The sequence below is a fragment of the Thermoascus crustaceus genome (assembly GCF_041956765.1).
Source record: "Thermoascus crustaceus strain CBS 181.67 unplaced genomic scaffold VTN00scaffold_2, whole genome shotgun sequence".
Classification (NCBI taxonomy): domain Eukaryota; kingdom Fungi; phylum Ascomycota; class Eurotiomycetes; order Eurotiales; family Thermoascaceae; genus Thermoascus; species Thermoascus crustaceus.
The window spans coordinates 4,727,008-4,743,685 of NW_027192528.1; the positions used below are offsets into that span (position 1 = coordinate 4,727,008).

Below are 16,678 nucleotides of genomic sequence, written 5' to 3' on the forward strand. Positions count from 1 at the left end.
TTTGAGTCCACATCCACCTTCCCAGTCTCAAGTAGCAGCTTGACCACTGCCTCAAGCCCAAAATAAGATGCTATGATAATGGAGGTAGCAGATTGGAGGGATCGAAATGGATTGAGTAGATCTACATTGGACCAGACCTCATATTGTTTTGATTGTGTCTCACAAAGACATCGTGCAGATGCTGCTATTGCCTCCTCGCGCTGTATACCGGCCTGGCGAAAATGAGTGGCCCAGTTGAGTGCGGAATAGTTCAACAACGCAAGTAGTTCTTTCTCAACAAGGTTTGAATCAAGATACCAAATGCATATTTCCGCAAGAATTCTGTTTGACTCCTCCGGCCGGAGCGAATGCTTCCAGGTGTTAATATAAGAAGGGTCATCGAAAGATGCCGAAGAATTGTCCTGGACCAAAAATTCCTTTGCAGTTTGGTGAAGGAGGTAGATTTTTGAATCTATAATGACCACAAAAAGGCCACAGAGGTCTCTCAGAGTGTCTCGAAACCGCTCCTCTGGTTCTAGTTCCTCAATAACATCGTCATATGATTGGTGACTTTTGTCAATTGCCATGGCCAGAGACATCTCTTTCAAAGACAGTGGTCTTGTTGCAGCAGTAACAATATGCAGGAGTTTCCTGGCTTTCTCTGTGTCTGAGCTTCTGTTCAAGATTTTGTTGTAGGCATCATCAATGGTTTGAGGTATCATTTGTATTGCTTGATGGACTTTTCCTTTTGTAAATCCTGAGATATTCTCGATGACATCTAAGGTAAGACTGACCCAGAGATAGGTCCGGTTGGCGACCATCATGAGTTTCTTTCGCAGAAAGGTACACTCGTCTGGCATCAGAAGTCTTTGCTTGCCAATATCCTCCACCCTCTTTTCAATCACAAGATCTATCTCTCGTGAAATCTTCGCGACTTCGGCCTCGTCCTCACCACTTAGATGAATGGTAGGAAGGCGGTCCTCCAGCTCCCGGAGGCCACGGCGTATATGATCATACGGCCTGCTTGTCATCAGAAACTTCAGGCGGAACTTGTTCGAGTTGGCGATGTAGAAGTCTCTCACAGCCTGTATGAGTTGACGTCTGTCACTGTCCTGGCACTCATCTAAGGCATCCAGGATGCAAACGATCTCCCCTGCATTCTGGTCGGCCGCAACACTAGTGAGGGTCTTCCATAGATCATGAAAGGAATGCGTAAATTTGTCCCCATCGATGTCCAGCCTGTCAAGTATCGAGTCCCGTAGAAGGTGCGGCTGTGCCAGGAAAAGCTGGCGTAAGATCGCACAGAGAGCGTTTGTAGCGCTCTTCTGGTCTGTGAAATCGTCTTTAAAAAAGAAGTAACAAGTAGTCCTTTCGCTTGTGCTCAGGAGGACATGGTCAACTAGATACTTGGCCAAAACTGACTTCCCGCATCCTGGATCGGCAGACACCCATAGAAGACTTGAATTGGGACTCCGGTTCCACTTTTGGAAACGAGGATGGTTGGTGAACCATTCACATGTACCGGGCACGCGCTCACTATTCCTTTCTTTCCGATCTCTGTACGGGCAAGTGTAGAGCATCTTGATAAACCTTTTTGCCTTCTCGTCACGGTACAACATTCTTTGCCACATCCTGTCCTCTTGTTGTGTGTTTCGAAGCTCTTCAAGCCGGCCCCTCACCTCCGCAGCATCAATCAGGGATGTGAAACTCTTTGCACAGACTTCAGACTCTTTAATTTCTCGTAGCAATTCATCCCATCCATCTTGCTTGAACATGTTTCGAAAAACTTGAGTTACCCGGTGTTTCCGTAGATAGCATAACGCCCGAGCTTGGAATTCAAGTATCTTGGAATATAACGCCGTTAAATTTGCTTCGAACTCCTCCATTAACTCGATTGTGTTCTTTGGGTCGGGAAGCGAAAACTCTGACCTCGACCGGTAGAGATCCTCCATGACACCGAGACGGCAAATCAATGCAGAGGTAAAGTCCAACCCCTGTAAGAGGCTAGCATGTTGCTCAACAGCCTGGACGGCAAGCTGCGGATGAATCAGCTCATCTGAAGGCACACTGTTCTGATGAGGGCTAACCAACTGTGAGAACTACAAATACACCAGCACAGGCTATTGCCGCGGGCGGGCTTGCGGCCACTACAGGATTGATAATCTCCTTCGCAATTAAAATATTTTTGAAGGCTCGAGTTAGTTGTTCCCTAACCTCCACGTCATGGTCGCCGAACCGAACCTTCCACTTCTTCTCTTCCAACTCGTGGGTTTTCGCATCGACAAGCTCGCAGAGCTGTTTCTGGCGGTCGGGTGTCCCGATCGGTTTGAGTTTCGATCCGAACTCCGATTCAAGAATCTCAAGGTATGCCTGCAAGATTGCCTTCGTTCTTTCGTCGTTGTTCAGCATCTCCTCTGCTCTCACCCATAGATTGTCAGATTTGCTGGGAGTCACAGCATCCAGATTGTCAGGTTTGCTAGGAGTCGCAGCATCCGGCTTGGACCCAAGTGAGGTGCTAGAGTCCGTCAAGCTGCATTCCAAGGAAGAAGGCGTTTCGCCATTTCCCCTCTTTGGAGATTTTCCAGATCGCAATCGAAATCTCCGGAAGATCTCTGCAAAGTCTCGAGGGAATTTCTCGCGCTTTGATAACGAAAGCATTTCGCACAAACCGATTTGTCTCACTACATGCTAATACGGCAGGCAATTTGCTTCATCTCAAGAATTACCTAGCTGGTGCACTGAAGTGTGAAAAGTTGGAGAGGGCGCCGTTCGAATTACCGCAGATCAGCATGGTTGACGTGGCGGTCTCTGCCCCAACCACCTGCAACTTTTCGCTGCCTTCCTAAGTCTCTACCTCTCAGTCTCGTACTCAAGACGGGAATATCTACTACGGCGACTAGTCTCTAGAATCCTAGAGAGCTAAACGAGTCAAATAGTTTTAGATATCCATATCTATACCTAAGTCGGCCAGCAAAATACATTTTACACTGCTTTGGCCAGTCAGAAGGCACGGGAGTCAAAGGCGGTCAGGTTTTGGCCAGTAGGAAAGCGCTATAGATCAGGCGGTCAACATTCTGCCACTACAATACCAGATTCTGAAGATGCCGTATAAGGAAGGTCTGAAGAGTAAAATTAAATAGAACTAAGTTATATAAAATTATAAAGCTAGATGCTAAAAAGGTGTAAGATCTTGGTAGAAGGGTTAAGATAGGTTGATTGAGTGAGTGTGGGTTGTAGGAAGCGGGAAGCAGGCTGACCGTGAGGAGGTTGATATAGGAAAGCAAACAGGCCGGCTAGGTCCGAGCCGGCAACCTCCAACATAAGATCTTCTCTAGTAAGTGCAAATTACAAGTCACTTGCTATGAAGATGATTAATTTTATTTCTATATGGGATGCTTGTAGTCAGGCTGATCTGCACTAAGGAATATATATCTTGGTATCACAGTATCAGAGAGAATGACACTCAACAAAACCTAGGCAGAAAGTGTTTAAACGTTATAAAGACACCATCTTCTGGAAGACACTGTATTGAAATCAGAACCACTACATGTCATAGTCCTTGTGAATCAGTGGCAGTAAAAAGCTGGCAGTGTTGCAAACAAGTACATACATACTTCGGTACTAAGTCGTCTCAATCATTTGCTTCCACACATTCATACAGTACTTCTATAAGTAACCACGACCTAGTCATCATCCAGCAATGTCTATCTACACATTCTCATTTCTCTCTCTCCTTATGTTCCCTACTGTACAGCCAGAGACCCAGTGAGTGAGATCCACTGACAACGCACTCAACCGCGGCGGAGCACAGCGTAGCGCAGCGCACAGCCACACCCGCGTGTTCTTACTCAGACAAGACAAGAACTACAGGGGATATAACTATAAACTGTACAGGGAGCGGAGCTGCTAAGTTCAAATCCGGAGAGCCGTTCAGAGGGTCATGCATTGTCAGCGCGGGGCGTCTTTCGCCCCGTTGTGAGACGGAAGTCGGAGGTCGGGTTGACCTCGTTTACGGATGCTAAGCCACCATGGAACCTTACTCGTATTCGCTAGGGGCCAGGTTACACAGATAGGGCTGACGCTTGTGGTATATAAGTACTGCTTTGGGGCCGGGGTGGGCGCGCATGATATGTAGACATTGTATCGTGTGTGGCTTTTCTTTGGGGCATCTCGGTCGATTATATATAGATACATCCCTTCATATATACGCATCACCTTTTTTACCCACGTCTATAGATCGCGTCTGCACCATGGACATGAAGCAAGATCCGCCTCCTGACTATGACCTCTCCCAGGAGATGAAGGCGATGGAGGAGAAAGAGATGGAGCAGGTCAGATGCTCCGCTGCCTCCATCGCCTCCGAGCCTGCCATCCCGACCTTTGAGGACGACGGCACATTCCGCCCCGGCCGCTCGCTCCGCATCCAAACCCACGGTATCGGACTCGTCCGCCTGCCCGTCCCATCCGGGGAGCTCGAGATCCCCATCTATAATGTCGATGACTCGGTCGCCTACGTTTCCAAACGCCGCAAGCGCTATTCTGGTGACGCCGTCCTCTCCCATCCCAAGCTAGGGGAGATCGTCAGCACGTCCTACTTCTTCGGTCCCAATAATGACCCCGTCATCAAGCTCCTGCAGGCCCCTGATCCCGAGGCTACTGCGATCAAGGTGTCTGGGCGGTGGACCTCGCGTTCGACAAACTTCGTCACTCCGCTCGGGAGGTCGTTTGAATGGAGCTACGCGAAGCAAAAGGACGCACACGGGAAGAAGATTAATCTCCTCTCCTTGAAGAGGATCGACAGCAACGTCGGCAAGAAGGGGAAGGTGATCGCACAGCTGGTTCGCAGCGATGGGACAAGGACGCCGGGCTCCTCTCGCTCCAGCGCGGGCAACGGAGGCGAGCTGCTTCTGGACCGGGATGCCTGCGAGGTCGTAGATGAGGCGTTAATTGTCGCCACGTGCCTGTTGATGCTGAAGAGGGAGATCGATCGCAGAAGGATGCTGCAGATGGCTGCCCTCATAGCGATCGCGGGGGGTTCTTAGGAAGCCGGAGCACATCACGTTCGTCATTGGATAATTTGAGTTCAGATGGTGGTCGCGTCTGTGTCACATCACGCAGAGAACTTGGTTTGTATCCAACGTATAGCTGCGTCGAAATCCATGTGATTATTAGTACAACTTTAGTCTTGTTTCTGCCCATCCCCCAGTATACTGTACAACACGGAAACATGACTGAATATCTCACTTGCTTCCACTCGTCTCAAGTGCACGTTCTTTAGCGCCACGTGCGACATTCCTGGACTGTGTACTGGAAAATAGTGTCCCGCCTACGACGTACGTTGCATCCGTTCAAGCATATAGTTTGGTCCGGCTCGGGGGGGGGGATCACTTCCTGGTAGGTAAAACTGCAATGCGCGTAGCTGACGCTTCCGTCGTCCCAATAATCCCCTGCTCTCTCCGGATCCCCTCGAGAGCCACTGTCTGTTTCATCATGCGTCCCTGAGGTCGGCCCTGTTCCATTATGTTCCACCGGTATTTCTCCCCACATAACCAGTTTCAACGCGGCATTTATCATCGGCGGGAGGATGACATGCTGCGCTTATCGCTGCACTACAATTCCCTGGGATAGGCATATTGGTGCTAAATCGCCTCGCTGACAGGAATAATGCTGTGCAGGTCATCAGAGACCCATGGGCTATCGCAAACAGAATCGCTGTCGATGAGAAGCTGCACATATTTAACACATTCCGTGGATCACCATATCCAAAAATATCATACACCTGGAGTCGCATGTAGAATAGGCTTTTTGACAAGAGCCAGTGCAGCACTGCGGATGCGACGAGGAGCGGCACAATGTATCTATAGGGAAGGCTGAGATAGTAAGTCGATCGCTGACGACCTTTGGGCCAGGAGACCCGCAGAGGTTTCCGGTGTCGGGCAGAATCGTTGTATTCAGCCGCAAGAAGCATACATGTCAACAAGCCGTTGTAGACGAAATAGATGAATTGACACGATGAGCTGCGGAGTATTTGCGAGGAGGACCGATGCAAGCGAACCTAGATTGGGATCGAATCCGAGATACACGCCATTGATATCATTGGGAGATCTAAGGCCAAACTTCGAGAGGGCTATGTACCCAGTTCCCTTCACGCTGGCAAAAAGAGCGAAGCCCGAGGTCCCGAGACAAGCGAAGCAACTGTTGGGGGTCAGTGGATTGAGACCGAGCTTGAACGTACAGATTTATTGTTATTACCCATCGTCGTAGGCTCACAGCATGTATCCATCTTTGTCGCTTGGGCAAAGTCTCGGGAAAGTTGGTCTGCAAAGGGTATTCGTTGGAGAAACCCCCGCTCAGCCCGGCGCGGGAGCTCATTGACGCCCAAGTGTGGTATTGTCTTCTCGTTTCGCACGGTGTTCTCAAGCAGCTCGAGACGCGACACGTCCGAAGAGGACTCGTTTGCCATACTCGGACCACAACCAGAGGGTCATTTAACAGAAAGCTACCAGCTCAACTCCTGCTTTGAAGGACTCCTTTTTCCATGATGGAGTTCAGGATGCCGCACAGTCGTTCCTGGTGGAAATCGCAGCCCTAAGCCTATCAGAGGCATTAGATCTGTCAGACTAACCGTGTGCATGCTGGTCTCAGCCTGGAGCGAGCGATTTGCAGAGATCTGCAGGTGATTGCCAAGCTCGTTGTCGCGCTACAATGGCTTTTGAGGAAACGGCACCCATTCTGGGAGCGACAGCTGGCAGTGCCTGACTCTGCCCCTTGCTGCTCCTGCGACATCAAGACGGAGGCCATATCATTCCGAATCCCAAGGGGCCAGAATTGGGCAAATTGGGGTTCTTCCGTCGATAGTTCAAGAGCAGGCCCATAGCACAGTCAGCCAGTGGGGGTGATGAGGCCTGTCAGAGGTTAGCAGACACACATGGCCACATCAACAAAACGGTACCTGTCCGACGGAGGATATATCATCGTACACTTACAGTAGCAGAGAGGGAGGACAAGGAGGAAGAGGAGGAGAAGAGAGAGACGTCCGAGACGGACGTGGACGTCGACCCCGACCCCGTGACGCCACGTGAGACGTCTTTCAAAATCTCTTCATCTCTGCATCTCTGCATCTCTGCATCTCTTCTTCTCTCCATCCCCATCTCCCTCGCAGATCTCACGAGTCAAGATAACAGCCTTTCGGCAGAAAACGATTCGCCATGTGAACGGCGCCCAACGGCGATCAGCGCGGTCCGACGCATCGCAACCCCACGAGGGGCACGACCCATCGCGGAATATGGCGGGGCAGACAACAGCTGTTCCATCTTTCCGCAAGCATCCTCGGCAGAAGGGAACAAGAAAAACCCACGCTGCATCCGGCGATGGAAGCGCTTTGAAGACGTCTTTCTCGGGCTCCCCCACTAACCAAGATGCGCGCGGACGAGCCGTGGGCGAGGAAGCTCCGGTCCGTCGACACGCGGGCCTTAAGAACGAGGGGCTGCCAGTCTCTCCCCCTCCATCTGAGATCATCATTCTCTCATCCTCCTCCTCGCCTATACGCCTCTATATATCACTCGCCCTTCCTCCACGATGGCTCCAATCGCTGAGGCGGACACGCAGCCCACCGTCCTGACCCAACCTCCTCCCCCGACACACCCTGACCGGCTCAAGGTCATCCGCAGTTCCAAGCCCTTCGGGTCGGGCGCCGTCTCCCTCATCGACCTGCCTGCCGGATCCCTCTTTGCCAAAATCACCACCGCGACCCCGGGCACCAAGGCCTACACCTCCGTCCAGACCGGCCCGGACACGCATATCGAGCTGAACTCCGACCTGGTCTTCTGCAACCACTCGTGCGCCCCGTCGCTCAACTTCGACATGTCCAAGATGGAGGTGCGCGTCGTCGACGACCGGGATCTCCACGTCGGGGACGCCCTGACCTTCTTCTACCCCAGCACCGAATGGGAGATGGACCAGCCGTTCAACTGCAACTGCGGTGCCGGCGAGAACGTCTGCAAGGGGTGGATCTCCGGCGCCAAGAACATGTCCCGGGAAGAGCTGAAGGGCTACTGGTTGAACCCGCACATCGAGGAGATGCTGAAGCAGCGGGATGGCCAGTAGACGGCGCCTCTACGGCCATTGTCATGCATGCCATGGCGGAAACGGAGCGGGCTCCCTCCGTGGGATTGTTGCATCGCAGGCGGTAGAAAACTAAGGAACCGGAAAATATCGGAACAGAGAAGAAGGGAATCGGCAGGGTGTGATACGGCGTCTGGCTTGACGCGATCAGAGTCGTTTACAGCACGATGCGGCGCCACAGGACTGGATGCGTCGTGACATCATAGCCGGAGGCGTTTGGCGACGTCGACATCGACGAGGTTTATCGAGGATCATGAATAAATCAATGAAAAAGTTGCGCCATGTGCCAGTTCAACTTCAGCAGTGTTTTTTCCCCAGAATACCCTATACGTTAGAATCCGGCATTTAAAAAAGTCGTTTAGAGTGTACAATAAGTATGTTTCTGGAAGCAAATACTTGCGCCTCTGATCCTGGGACGGCCGGAACGTCTTTCGGAGCACATCTATCTACATCTAATTATGCTACTTCGTGTCCTCAGATCCTGCGTTGTGCAGCTTGTGGTGATATAACAAACAGGAACTTCAGCTGGAGCAAGGATACACTTTGACACGGGGATCAAGAGAATCACTCGACTACTGGCCCACACTAGAATATGGCTTTAGAGAGGCTTGCTGTTGAGCACTCTTCTGGAGAAAACAGTATACCAAAATAGGAAATCATGGACTGCGCCGTTCTACTTTCTCTAGTCTTCAATTCAAACCCGTAGGCATCTGTGTGATGGCATTTGAAACTGGCATAAACAACGATATGCTCCACAACGTGGTAGTGGATAAAGTGGCAGTGACAAGACATACGAAGCAATTGATTCTTATAAATATACTGACTCCTCAAGATAGCGATAACACTTTGATTCCGTCCCTCGCAATGCCGTTCATCAAAGTAGGGCGAAGAACTGCGGTATTCGTGTTGCAGTCTGGCAATTTTTCTCCTGAAACTCCTGTTGCATGTTTTATCAAGAAGGTCCTGGGTAATCAACCAAGCAATCATTTTCCCTCCAAGATGAACACGCTAATGGCAAGCACATCGCATGCCGTTGCAAGGCACCTATGTAGCCTCACGGGAATCCCGAGTTCTCCTCTCCAATGATAACAAGCAACGTAACGCATCTCCCCACCATGCACAACACCTTCGTTGAACTCGTCAGAATCCCGCGCTGATAAGAAGCCCTGCATGGTGGATGTAACCATGAATCTAACAGGCCTGTGGATCTAATACTCAGATACAGTATATCTGCATCTGTATCGCCAGTTTCCATCTACCGCTGCTGACGACCAACAGGCATCTTGACCTTAAGCTCATCACTGTGCTACAGAAGCTGTCCTGTCACCATTTATGCTATTCGCACCCATCTGTGTTTGGATGCCGTCTTTCTGACCGCTGCAATATACGATTGTTCTGAAATTGTTATCTCCGTCAGGGCATCTTGCGGCATTCTCTCCAAAAGTCTTCGTGGAAATGGCCCAGGAGATGTCACCCCTGGCCTTTCACGGCACGGTGATTCACTCACTGGCGCTAGATGAGCTCGAGATTCTGGAGGACTGCCTGCTGATCGTTGCAGGCGACGGCACGATCCAGGCCATCCACAAGAACGTGCCCCGGAGCGATGTCGACGCTCTTATCACAACGCAGGGATACGTCCCTGGCACTATCTCTGTCAGATATCTCCAGAGAGGACAGTTCCTCTGCCCCGGCTTCGTTGACACGCACAACCACGCACCACAATGGGCGCAGCGCGGCGTCGGTCGCGGACAGTCTTTGCTCGAGTGGCTGGAGAAGGTGACCTTTGCCCACGAGGCCAAGTTCGAGGATCCGGCGTACGCGCGCAAGATGTACGCCTCTTGCGTGCGAGGATTCGTCCGTCAGGGGACTACGACGGCATCTTACTACGGCTCCAAGCACGGTGAGGCTTCACAGATCCTGGCGGAGACCTGTCTCGCCCAGGGTCAGCGCGCGCTTGTCGGCAAGTGCAACATGAACCGCAACGCTCCGGACTGGTACCGCGACGCCAGTCCCGCCGACTCGATCCGTGAGACGAACGAGTTCCTAGCTCACCTGCGCCAGATCGATCCTGCGAGGAAGCTGGTGACGCCCGTTCTGACGCCCCGGTTTGCCATCTCCTGCGACCGTGACGTGCTCGCTGGCCTGCGCGACATCGCTAAAGCGAACCCAGACCTGCCCATCCAGACGCACTTCAACGAGGCCGAGCAGGAGATGGACTTCACGAAGCAGCTGTTCCCGGAGTTCCCGCATGAGGCGGCACTGTACGAGCACTTCGGCCTGCTGACGGAGCGGTCCATCCTGGCGCATTGCATCTTTGTATCCGAGCCGGAGCTGCAACGTCTGCAAGAGCTCCACTGCGGCGTCGCGCACTGTCCCATCGCCAACACGACAGTCGGCCCCTTCATGGTCGCCCCGGTGCGCGAGTACCTGAGACGCGGGCTCAAGGTCGGGCTGGGCACCGACAGTGGCGGTGGGTACTCGAGCTCGATGCTGGACGTGATGCGGCAAGCCTTCGTCGTGTCGCTTGCGCGGAGGACCCAGACCGACGGCCGCGACCCGCCGCTCTCGCTGGCCGAGTGCTTCTTCCTGGCGACGCTGGGCGGCGCGCAGGTCTGCGGGCTGGATGGGAAGATTGGCAATTTTCTGGTGGGGAAAGCGTTCGACGCGCTGGAGGTGCATACGATGGTGGACGAGGGCATCATGACACCGGTGGAGGACGACGACTCGACAGCCGTCATCTGGGAGAAGTTTGTCATGACAGGGGATGATCGGAATATCGCAAAGGTCTATGTGCAGGGCAAGTCCATAAAGTAGACAGGATGATTCATAGTCGAAAAGTTAGGCAGTTACTATACGATATGAAATATATCGAGATGAGCAAGTCCATTTTGCACGGGGAGCTATGCTTGTGAGATATATTTCGGTACCAAGTATCTAGGTTCTACATCGGAGGCCAGTATATAACAGGATGCGATATTCTGGTGTCTTCAATGTATCTTCCCTTGCTCTGTTTAAAGGAACTGCGGCTGCATCCATAAAAAGTTGTAGTGCAACAGCAGCTGTTATACAAGCCTCTAGTGGCCTAAGTGTGCAGAACGATGCTCATACGGACTTGTTTATGTTTTATACCCGGTACCATCTATAAAGCCATCTTGCAAACTGGAGGTCCGGGAAAAAACATACTGCGCATATGTACATATATTGATAGCTTCCTAAATCTCACATCGTAGTGAAAGGAGATGTTCTCTTTACCAAGGACTAAGTACTGAATGCGACAGATGTATATCCCCCTCAACCTCCATATCCTCCCAATATCAAACAATAGTAGATTCATACCAACCGCGTCCGCAGCTCCTGGCCGTCCAACCACCGCTCGACATTCTCAGCCTCCTCGTCGTACCACCGGCTCATGATCTCCTCCTCGCCGTAGCCCATATGCGGGCTGAGCAAGACCTCGCTGCAGCCGTCGTGACCCCAGGCTGTCGTCCGCCACGGGCTGTCCTTGGGCAGGGGCTCCGTGTCAAACACATCCAGCGCCGCGCCCTGGATGCGTCCTGCCTGTAGCGTTTCAAGCAGTGCCGCCTCGTCGATTATGGGGCCTCGCGACGTGTTGACCAGCAGCGCGGTCGGCTTCATCGCGTCCAGCTCGGCCCGTCCAACCATCCCCCGACTGCGCGGGGACAGAACGTAGTGCACGCTGAGGATGTCCGCCCGCTGGAAGAGTTCTGTTTTCGACGAGACGACCTCGAAGCTGCCCGCGGGAAGACCGGCCTCCTTCGCGGCCTCGTCCGCGCGGTCCTGCGTGAGGTTCGTCGACCACGCGATGACCTTCATGTTGAAGGCCAGCACTGCAATCCGCGCCGTCGCGGTCCCCAAACGTCCCAGGCCCAGCAGAGCCAGCGTCTTGCCGGGAAGCCCTATGGCCAGCGATCCCTGCCAACCGCCAGCCTTGACGGCCGCATCGTCGCGCGCGATATGCCGTGCGAGGCCCAGGATCAGGGCCCAGGTGTGCTGGATTGTCGAGTCTGGGACCGCCAGAGGAGTGAGAGCTTCTGCGCGTCCCTGGCCCGTCGTGCCCGCGACGACGATGCCTCTCTGCGAGAAGGCGTCCAGGTCCAGAGAAGCGTTCCTCTTGCCCGTTGTCAGGAGCAGCTTCAGATTGGGCAGCCCGGAGACCACGTCCGCGGGAAAAGGGGTGCGCTCGCGCATCGTGCAGATGATCTCGAACGACTTCAGGCGCTCGATCAGCGCCGCCTTCTGCGCCGGGTCCCGCGGGTCCAGCGTCTCAGGGTAGCTGGTGATCTCGACGCCGCGGGCTTTCAGATGCTCGAATTTGGCGGCCGCGAGGCCCTGGTAGTCGTCCAGGATGGCCAGGCGGGGCATGCTTGCTGTTGAGTATATATCTGGTTATGCTGGAGAATGGGAAAGAGAGCCCCTAAAATCTGTCAGCCAGGCAGATTCTGTGTTCCGTTGAGGTGATACAAAATTATCACTGGAAGAAAGTCACATTGTTTATTTCCACTCTAGACTCCATGACCGATGTTTAAATGTGGGGGAAATTTGTCAGCGTGCGGGGAGGCGGAGACGTTCCGAGTTTCGCAATAGACAAGAAGTATATCGACATCCCTCCATCTTTACCGTGGTTGATGTCGTTGTTCACGTAACGCTCACAGTTCACAACCATGGTCCTTAATCCTCTCTCCGAGCCCTCTTCACGAGAGCCACTGAAAACCCTTCATCTCTGACTGACTGACAGGCACCCTCCTGAGAAGGGAGACGCCCTCTGCCAGGAATCATGTGGCCATAACAGTGACACCGAGACATTAGGTGCTAGACCTGTCAATGCCAATTCAGCGAGAAATCAGGTAGTACAATTGCAGGGCCGCCTTGAACTGCTACAGAGTAAGTATTTCTATCCGGAGAACTATAGTAGGACGCTTTCCAGGATTGACCGCAATAGATGGCCATTCTGGCGGTGTAGGATGGTCTCTGCAGTTGCTCAAGGCAACCATGCGTCTACAGTGTCCACATGGGCCATTTTTCAGATATAAAGCCTGATTAAGACCTTATAGATTCAGAAAATGGTACACTCTTTGAAATGTCACATTACGATCTCCATACACAGCCCTGGTGTAGAAGCCTTTCCTAAAGCATCTGATTATCTTGTCTTCATAACACGTTGTCACCTTAACTACTATCCATCACAATTCCATACTGCCTCATCAACCGAGCGTACCGTCGCCACTCATGCCATTTATTATAGAAAGTCAACCGCGATGTACGTACCAGGATGAGTTGGAAGCTAAAGAGGCAGAGCAAGTGAGACAGCTCCTGGGAAACCGCTCCGTCGATCAATTTCTGCAGCTTCCCTGGGACGATCGAGAGAGGATCTATAACGAGGCCTTGATTGCCCCCCACTTCCTCTTGATGCTGTGGCATGAAGTTCAACATGGGTGCTTGGGTGCAGGCGTACTCCTCCGCCAGAGACATGTCACCGGCAGCAACCAAGTCGCTCAGGAAGCCAACCAGATCTACTATAGTCGGAACTCGTTCCACGTCAGTGCCCCCTTTCTGTGCGAACTGCTTGCCCGGCAGACCGACTGGGAGGCAGACCCAGATGGCGGCTTCGATCCCAAAGAGTGGGTGCAGCGGATCAGTGTCATCTTATACTGGGATGATATAACTGAGTGTGGCAATCCTGGTGAGAACCGCAGAGTCGTATTGGAGGTGTTGGAGCTGCTCTCCCAGTGTCCTCGCCTGGAAGACGTGACTTTGGAGATTACGGGCGAAGACGCGGCAGATGTTCGGGAAATCGAGAATATTCTGCTGGCGAAACAGCAGACCATTTGGAACCTGGATCGACAGGTGGCACGGGGTGTTCGGATTGTTCGAGAGCACTCTTGAGATAGTATGGGGCACTGTGATATATCCCTTTCCTCGTCGTGGAATGGCAAAAGAGGAAGAAAGATATTCGACAAATGGCTTGAATATGCTTACTCCAATGGTTGTCGCTCGTGAGATGCTTCTCTATAATATCCCCTTCATCGCTGTAAAGTGCAGGACTCTCCTCATAATATCTGAATTGGGAGAAAGTGAAAGGTTAAATTAGTATTAGTCGTTTGTACTGTAGTGTTTAATAAGCAGCCACTCGCTAGTGCTTTCTATCCTGCTTGGGGATAAATTGGATGAGGGCTATACGGAGCATGCCTCCAATAACAGAATGTTATACTTCGATCCTTGCCCGCTATAGAGAAACAGCATTGTTGTGTGGGTTTGTGAATGTGTATTTATGCTAGTTAACTATTACTCTCCAGTGCCAGGCTCCATTGCTAACTCCATTGAGAAGAGCTGGGATAACAAGGAAATATTCAGCACTAACGTGTACCATTTGACTTACAAGGAACGTGAATTGATCGCATCATCGTCCATCCACGGATATACCCAGCCTAGCAGTGCCCTGCTACTTTGATTCCCCCGAACCCTGCTATTGGTAGCCGCCGGTTGAGACGCATGTTGCAGTTCCTTGCAGACGACATCTTTACGGCCTAGACTTTCGCAATGGAAATTTCTGTGCTGTCTCTATTGAGAATGGTGGATTTGATATGTCCATACATGAACCCCCGCAGCCGGTATAATAACGACGGGACTTAGTAGTGATAGATCTATTAAAACCAGCCATCTAACATGATCGCACTGACAAAGAATGACTGGAAAACACGGAATGGCGGTAAAGCTCCTGGTGGAATCTACTGTGAGGGGTATGCAACGGGCCGTAGCATCGCCGTCGCTGAGATGGGGCTTACTCAGAAACTCCAACATGTCTCACATTACCGTTTGAACCCTCAGAATCTCCTAGTTAAGCTGAGGTCCCCTGGAAACTTGGAGATAAGAAGAAAGCTTCTATCGTTCTGGAGAGAGATTTACTACATACTAGTCATAACCAAACAGGAACCACATACTGTCATTCTCTTCTTCTGGAACAGATCAATCATGTTTTCTACCTGCATGTCTAATAACTGGAGGCCAGCTGTCGCACAAGTCCGCAGAGATAACTCTCGAAGTTTTTGCAAAACGTTTCCATCTTCCATAGGTAACTGGAAAAAGGTGCCACACGGTCTTCCATCTCACACGGCAGTTGATGAATGCTGACTTTGCGGAGGAGAAACTTAGACGTTATCTGGATAGCTCCGCCAACTATGAAGAATCAAGACCCACCCGTTTTGACCACCACGGTCAGAGTGACCTTGCAGAACCCTCCAATAACTTTGATAAGGCCGACACTAAATTCCAAGGACCTGTTATAAAGAGGAAAGGGAGGCTCCTGAGGGCGAAACGGATGCGTGAGCCGTTTGATATGGACGCTGCCATCCGTGATAGGCTTACAACATGCGGATATACAGCCAAGGAGCTGGAAACATTGAAACAGACCTCGAAACATTCGTATACTATGCAGGTGCGGGAAGAGGAAGACACATTGCATTTGCTGAAAGGGCGCTTCATAGAACAAGAAACAGAGATTCTGAAGCAGATGTACGAAGATGGCTGTCATCCTCGAGTCATTGCCGATCGTCTAAAGCGAAAACAGTCCTCCGTTATCCGCAAGATCAAAGCTCTCGCGCCTTATTTTCAGAGTCACAATCATCCTGTTAGCTTCCATGGTCCGCAGACTCTGAGCCCCGAATTGGAGGATTCCATCTTCCATGCTCGCATGTCGACAATCTGGGAGGGTCTCATGGAATTCCCTAAGACACTGCAGTGGGAGGACACGATCTCAGCATTTCCATCCGAGTTCTGGCTTGAGCAGATCGCACAGCACACTCCGCGTCAGGTCAAGTCTCTGCTGGCATCCCACCAGCCTCCGGATGTCGCTCTTCTGGAGTCCTTAGGTTGGTCGGAGACCTCGGCTGCGGGGGTCTATGCGTGGATCTTGCCATCGAAATGCAAGCCAGTCTGCTTTGACAAGCAATTCCATCTTCTTCTCGGCACGACGAGCCAATATGGCGTCGGCCTGAGAGGCACGAAAGACCAACTTCTGTCGAAGTGGTCTTCGAAGCGGAAAGACAATCCAAGATCCCTTGTCGAGGGCCTCAACCTCAGCAAACACGGGAAACTGGTCACACTGTTGGAAGTGCCGTTCAAAGACGACTCGCATGAAGAAACCTTGCGGGTGAGGGCCCTGGTGAGATTGGCCAGGGCAGTTTTTGCGATATGGCTCGGGGCCGTCCGGGAAAGCTCGAAGCCTCTGATCCAGAAACTGGTGCCGTGGGAACTGGAGTATATACGCTACCGAGGACTGGCAAGTTGCAAGTTTCTCGCCTTTAACCTCCACGATTGTAAGAGGAAATGAAGAATATGGCATGTCCAGACTTTAGCCGGCGCATTGCGGGGCATCCTGCACCAGATCTGATGTGCATTGAAAGCTATCCAGGAATCATGATTTAACCTGAAATCACGTTCTAAAACGGTGGAAACTTGTGTCCTGTACTTCCATCATGCGGACATGTCAACCGGGTGAAAGGGAAAAAGGCATACGCGTCGAAAATAGTATATAGAACAACCTGGATAGGGTTTTGGC

At 51.8% G+C, this 16,678-nt stretch overlaps 8 protein-coding genes across 8 annotated transcripts; 5 read left to right on the top strand and 3 right to left on the bottom strand.

Annotated features, from left to right (window-relative positions):
• Positions 1-184: 184 nt before the first annotated feature.
• VTN00DRAFT_5176 (uncharacterized protein) lies at positions 185-2,770 on the bottom strand (the record flags this gene model as incomplete). The annotated part of the gene is made up of 4 exons (XM_069431680.1): positions 185-212; positions 298-2,015; positions 2,071-2,494; positions 2,706-2,770. The coding sequence occupies 4 exons, from the start codon at positions 2,768-2,770 to the stop codon at positions 185-187; spliced, it is 2,235 nt and encodes a 744-aa protein (XP_069290691.1).
• Positions 2,771-4,229: 1,459 nt separating this feature from the next.
• On the top strand, positions 4,230-5,021 carry VTN00DRAFT_5177 (uncharacterized protein; the record flags this gene model as incomplete). The annotated part of the gene is made up of 1 exon (XM_069431681.1): positions 4,230-5,021. One exon carries the CDS (start codon positions 4,230-4,232, stop codon positions 5,019-5,021), a length of 792 nt encoding a protein of 263 aa, XP_069290692.1.
• Positions 5,022-6,764: 1,743 nt separating this feature from the next.
• VTN00DRAFT_5178 (uncharacterized protein) lies at positions 6,765-7,100 on the bottom strand (the record flags this gene model as incomplete). The annotated part of the gene is made up of 2 exons (XM_069431682.1): positions 6,765-6,884; positions 6,966-7,100. 2 exons carry the CDS (start codon positions 7,098-7,100, stop codon positions 6,765-6,767), a joined length of 255 nt encoding a protein of 84 aa, XP_069290693.1.
• A 457-nt stretch (positions 7,101-7,557) lies between these two features.
• On the top strand, positions 7,558-8,085 carry VTN00DRAFT_5179 (uncharacterized protein; the record flags this gene model as incomplete). Its single annotated transcript, XM_069431683.1, has 1 exon — positions 7,558-8,085. The coding sequence occupies one exon, from the start codon at positions 7,558-7,560 to the stop codon at positions 8,083-8,085; it is 528 nt and encodes a 175-aa protein (XP_069290694.1).
• Positions 8,086-9,558: 1,473 nt separating this feature from the next.
• Positions 9,559-10,917, top strand: VTN00DRAFT_5180 (uncharacterized protein; the record flags this gene model as incomplete). Its single annotated transcript, XM_069431685.1, has 1 exon — positions 9,559-10,917. One exon carries the CDS (start codon positions 9,559-9,561, stop codon positions 10,915-10,917), a length of 1,359 nt encoding a protein of 452 aa, XP_069290695.1.
• A 516-nt stretch (positions 10,918-11,433) lies between these two features.
• Positions 11,434-12,486, bottom strand: VTN00DRAFT_5181 (uncharacterized protein; the record flags this gene model as incomplete). Its single annotated transcript, XM_069431686.1, has 1 exon — positions 11,434-12,486. The coding sequence occupies one exon, from the start codon at positions 12,484-12,486 to the stop codon at positions 11,434-11,436; it is 1,053 nt and encodes a 350-aa protein (XP_069290696.1).
• Positions 12,487-13,350: 864 nt separating this feature from the next.
• VTN00DRAFT_5182 (uncharacterized protein) lies at positions 13,351-14,007 on the top strand (the record flags this gene model as incomplete). Its single annotated transcript, XM_069431687.1, has 1 exon — positions 13,351-14,007. One exon carries the CDS (start codon positions 13,351-13,353, stop codon positions 14,005-14,007), a length of 657 nt encoding a protein of 218 aa, XP_069290697.1.
• Positions 14,008-15,241: 1,234 nt separating this feature from the next.
• On the top strand, positions 15,242-16,450 carry VTN00DRAFT_5183 (uncharacterized protein; the record flags this gene model as incomplete). Its single annotated transcript, XM_069431688.1, has 1 exon — positions 15,242-16,450. The coding sequence occupies one exon, from the start codon at positions 15,242-15,244 to the stop codon at positions 16,448-16,450; it is 1,209 nt and encodes a 402-aa protein (XP_069290698.1).
• Positions 16,451-16,678: the final 228 nt, after the last annotated feature.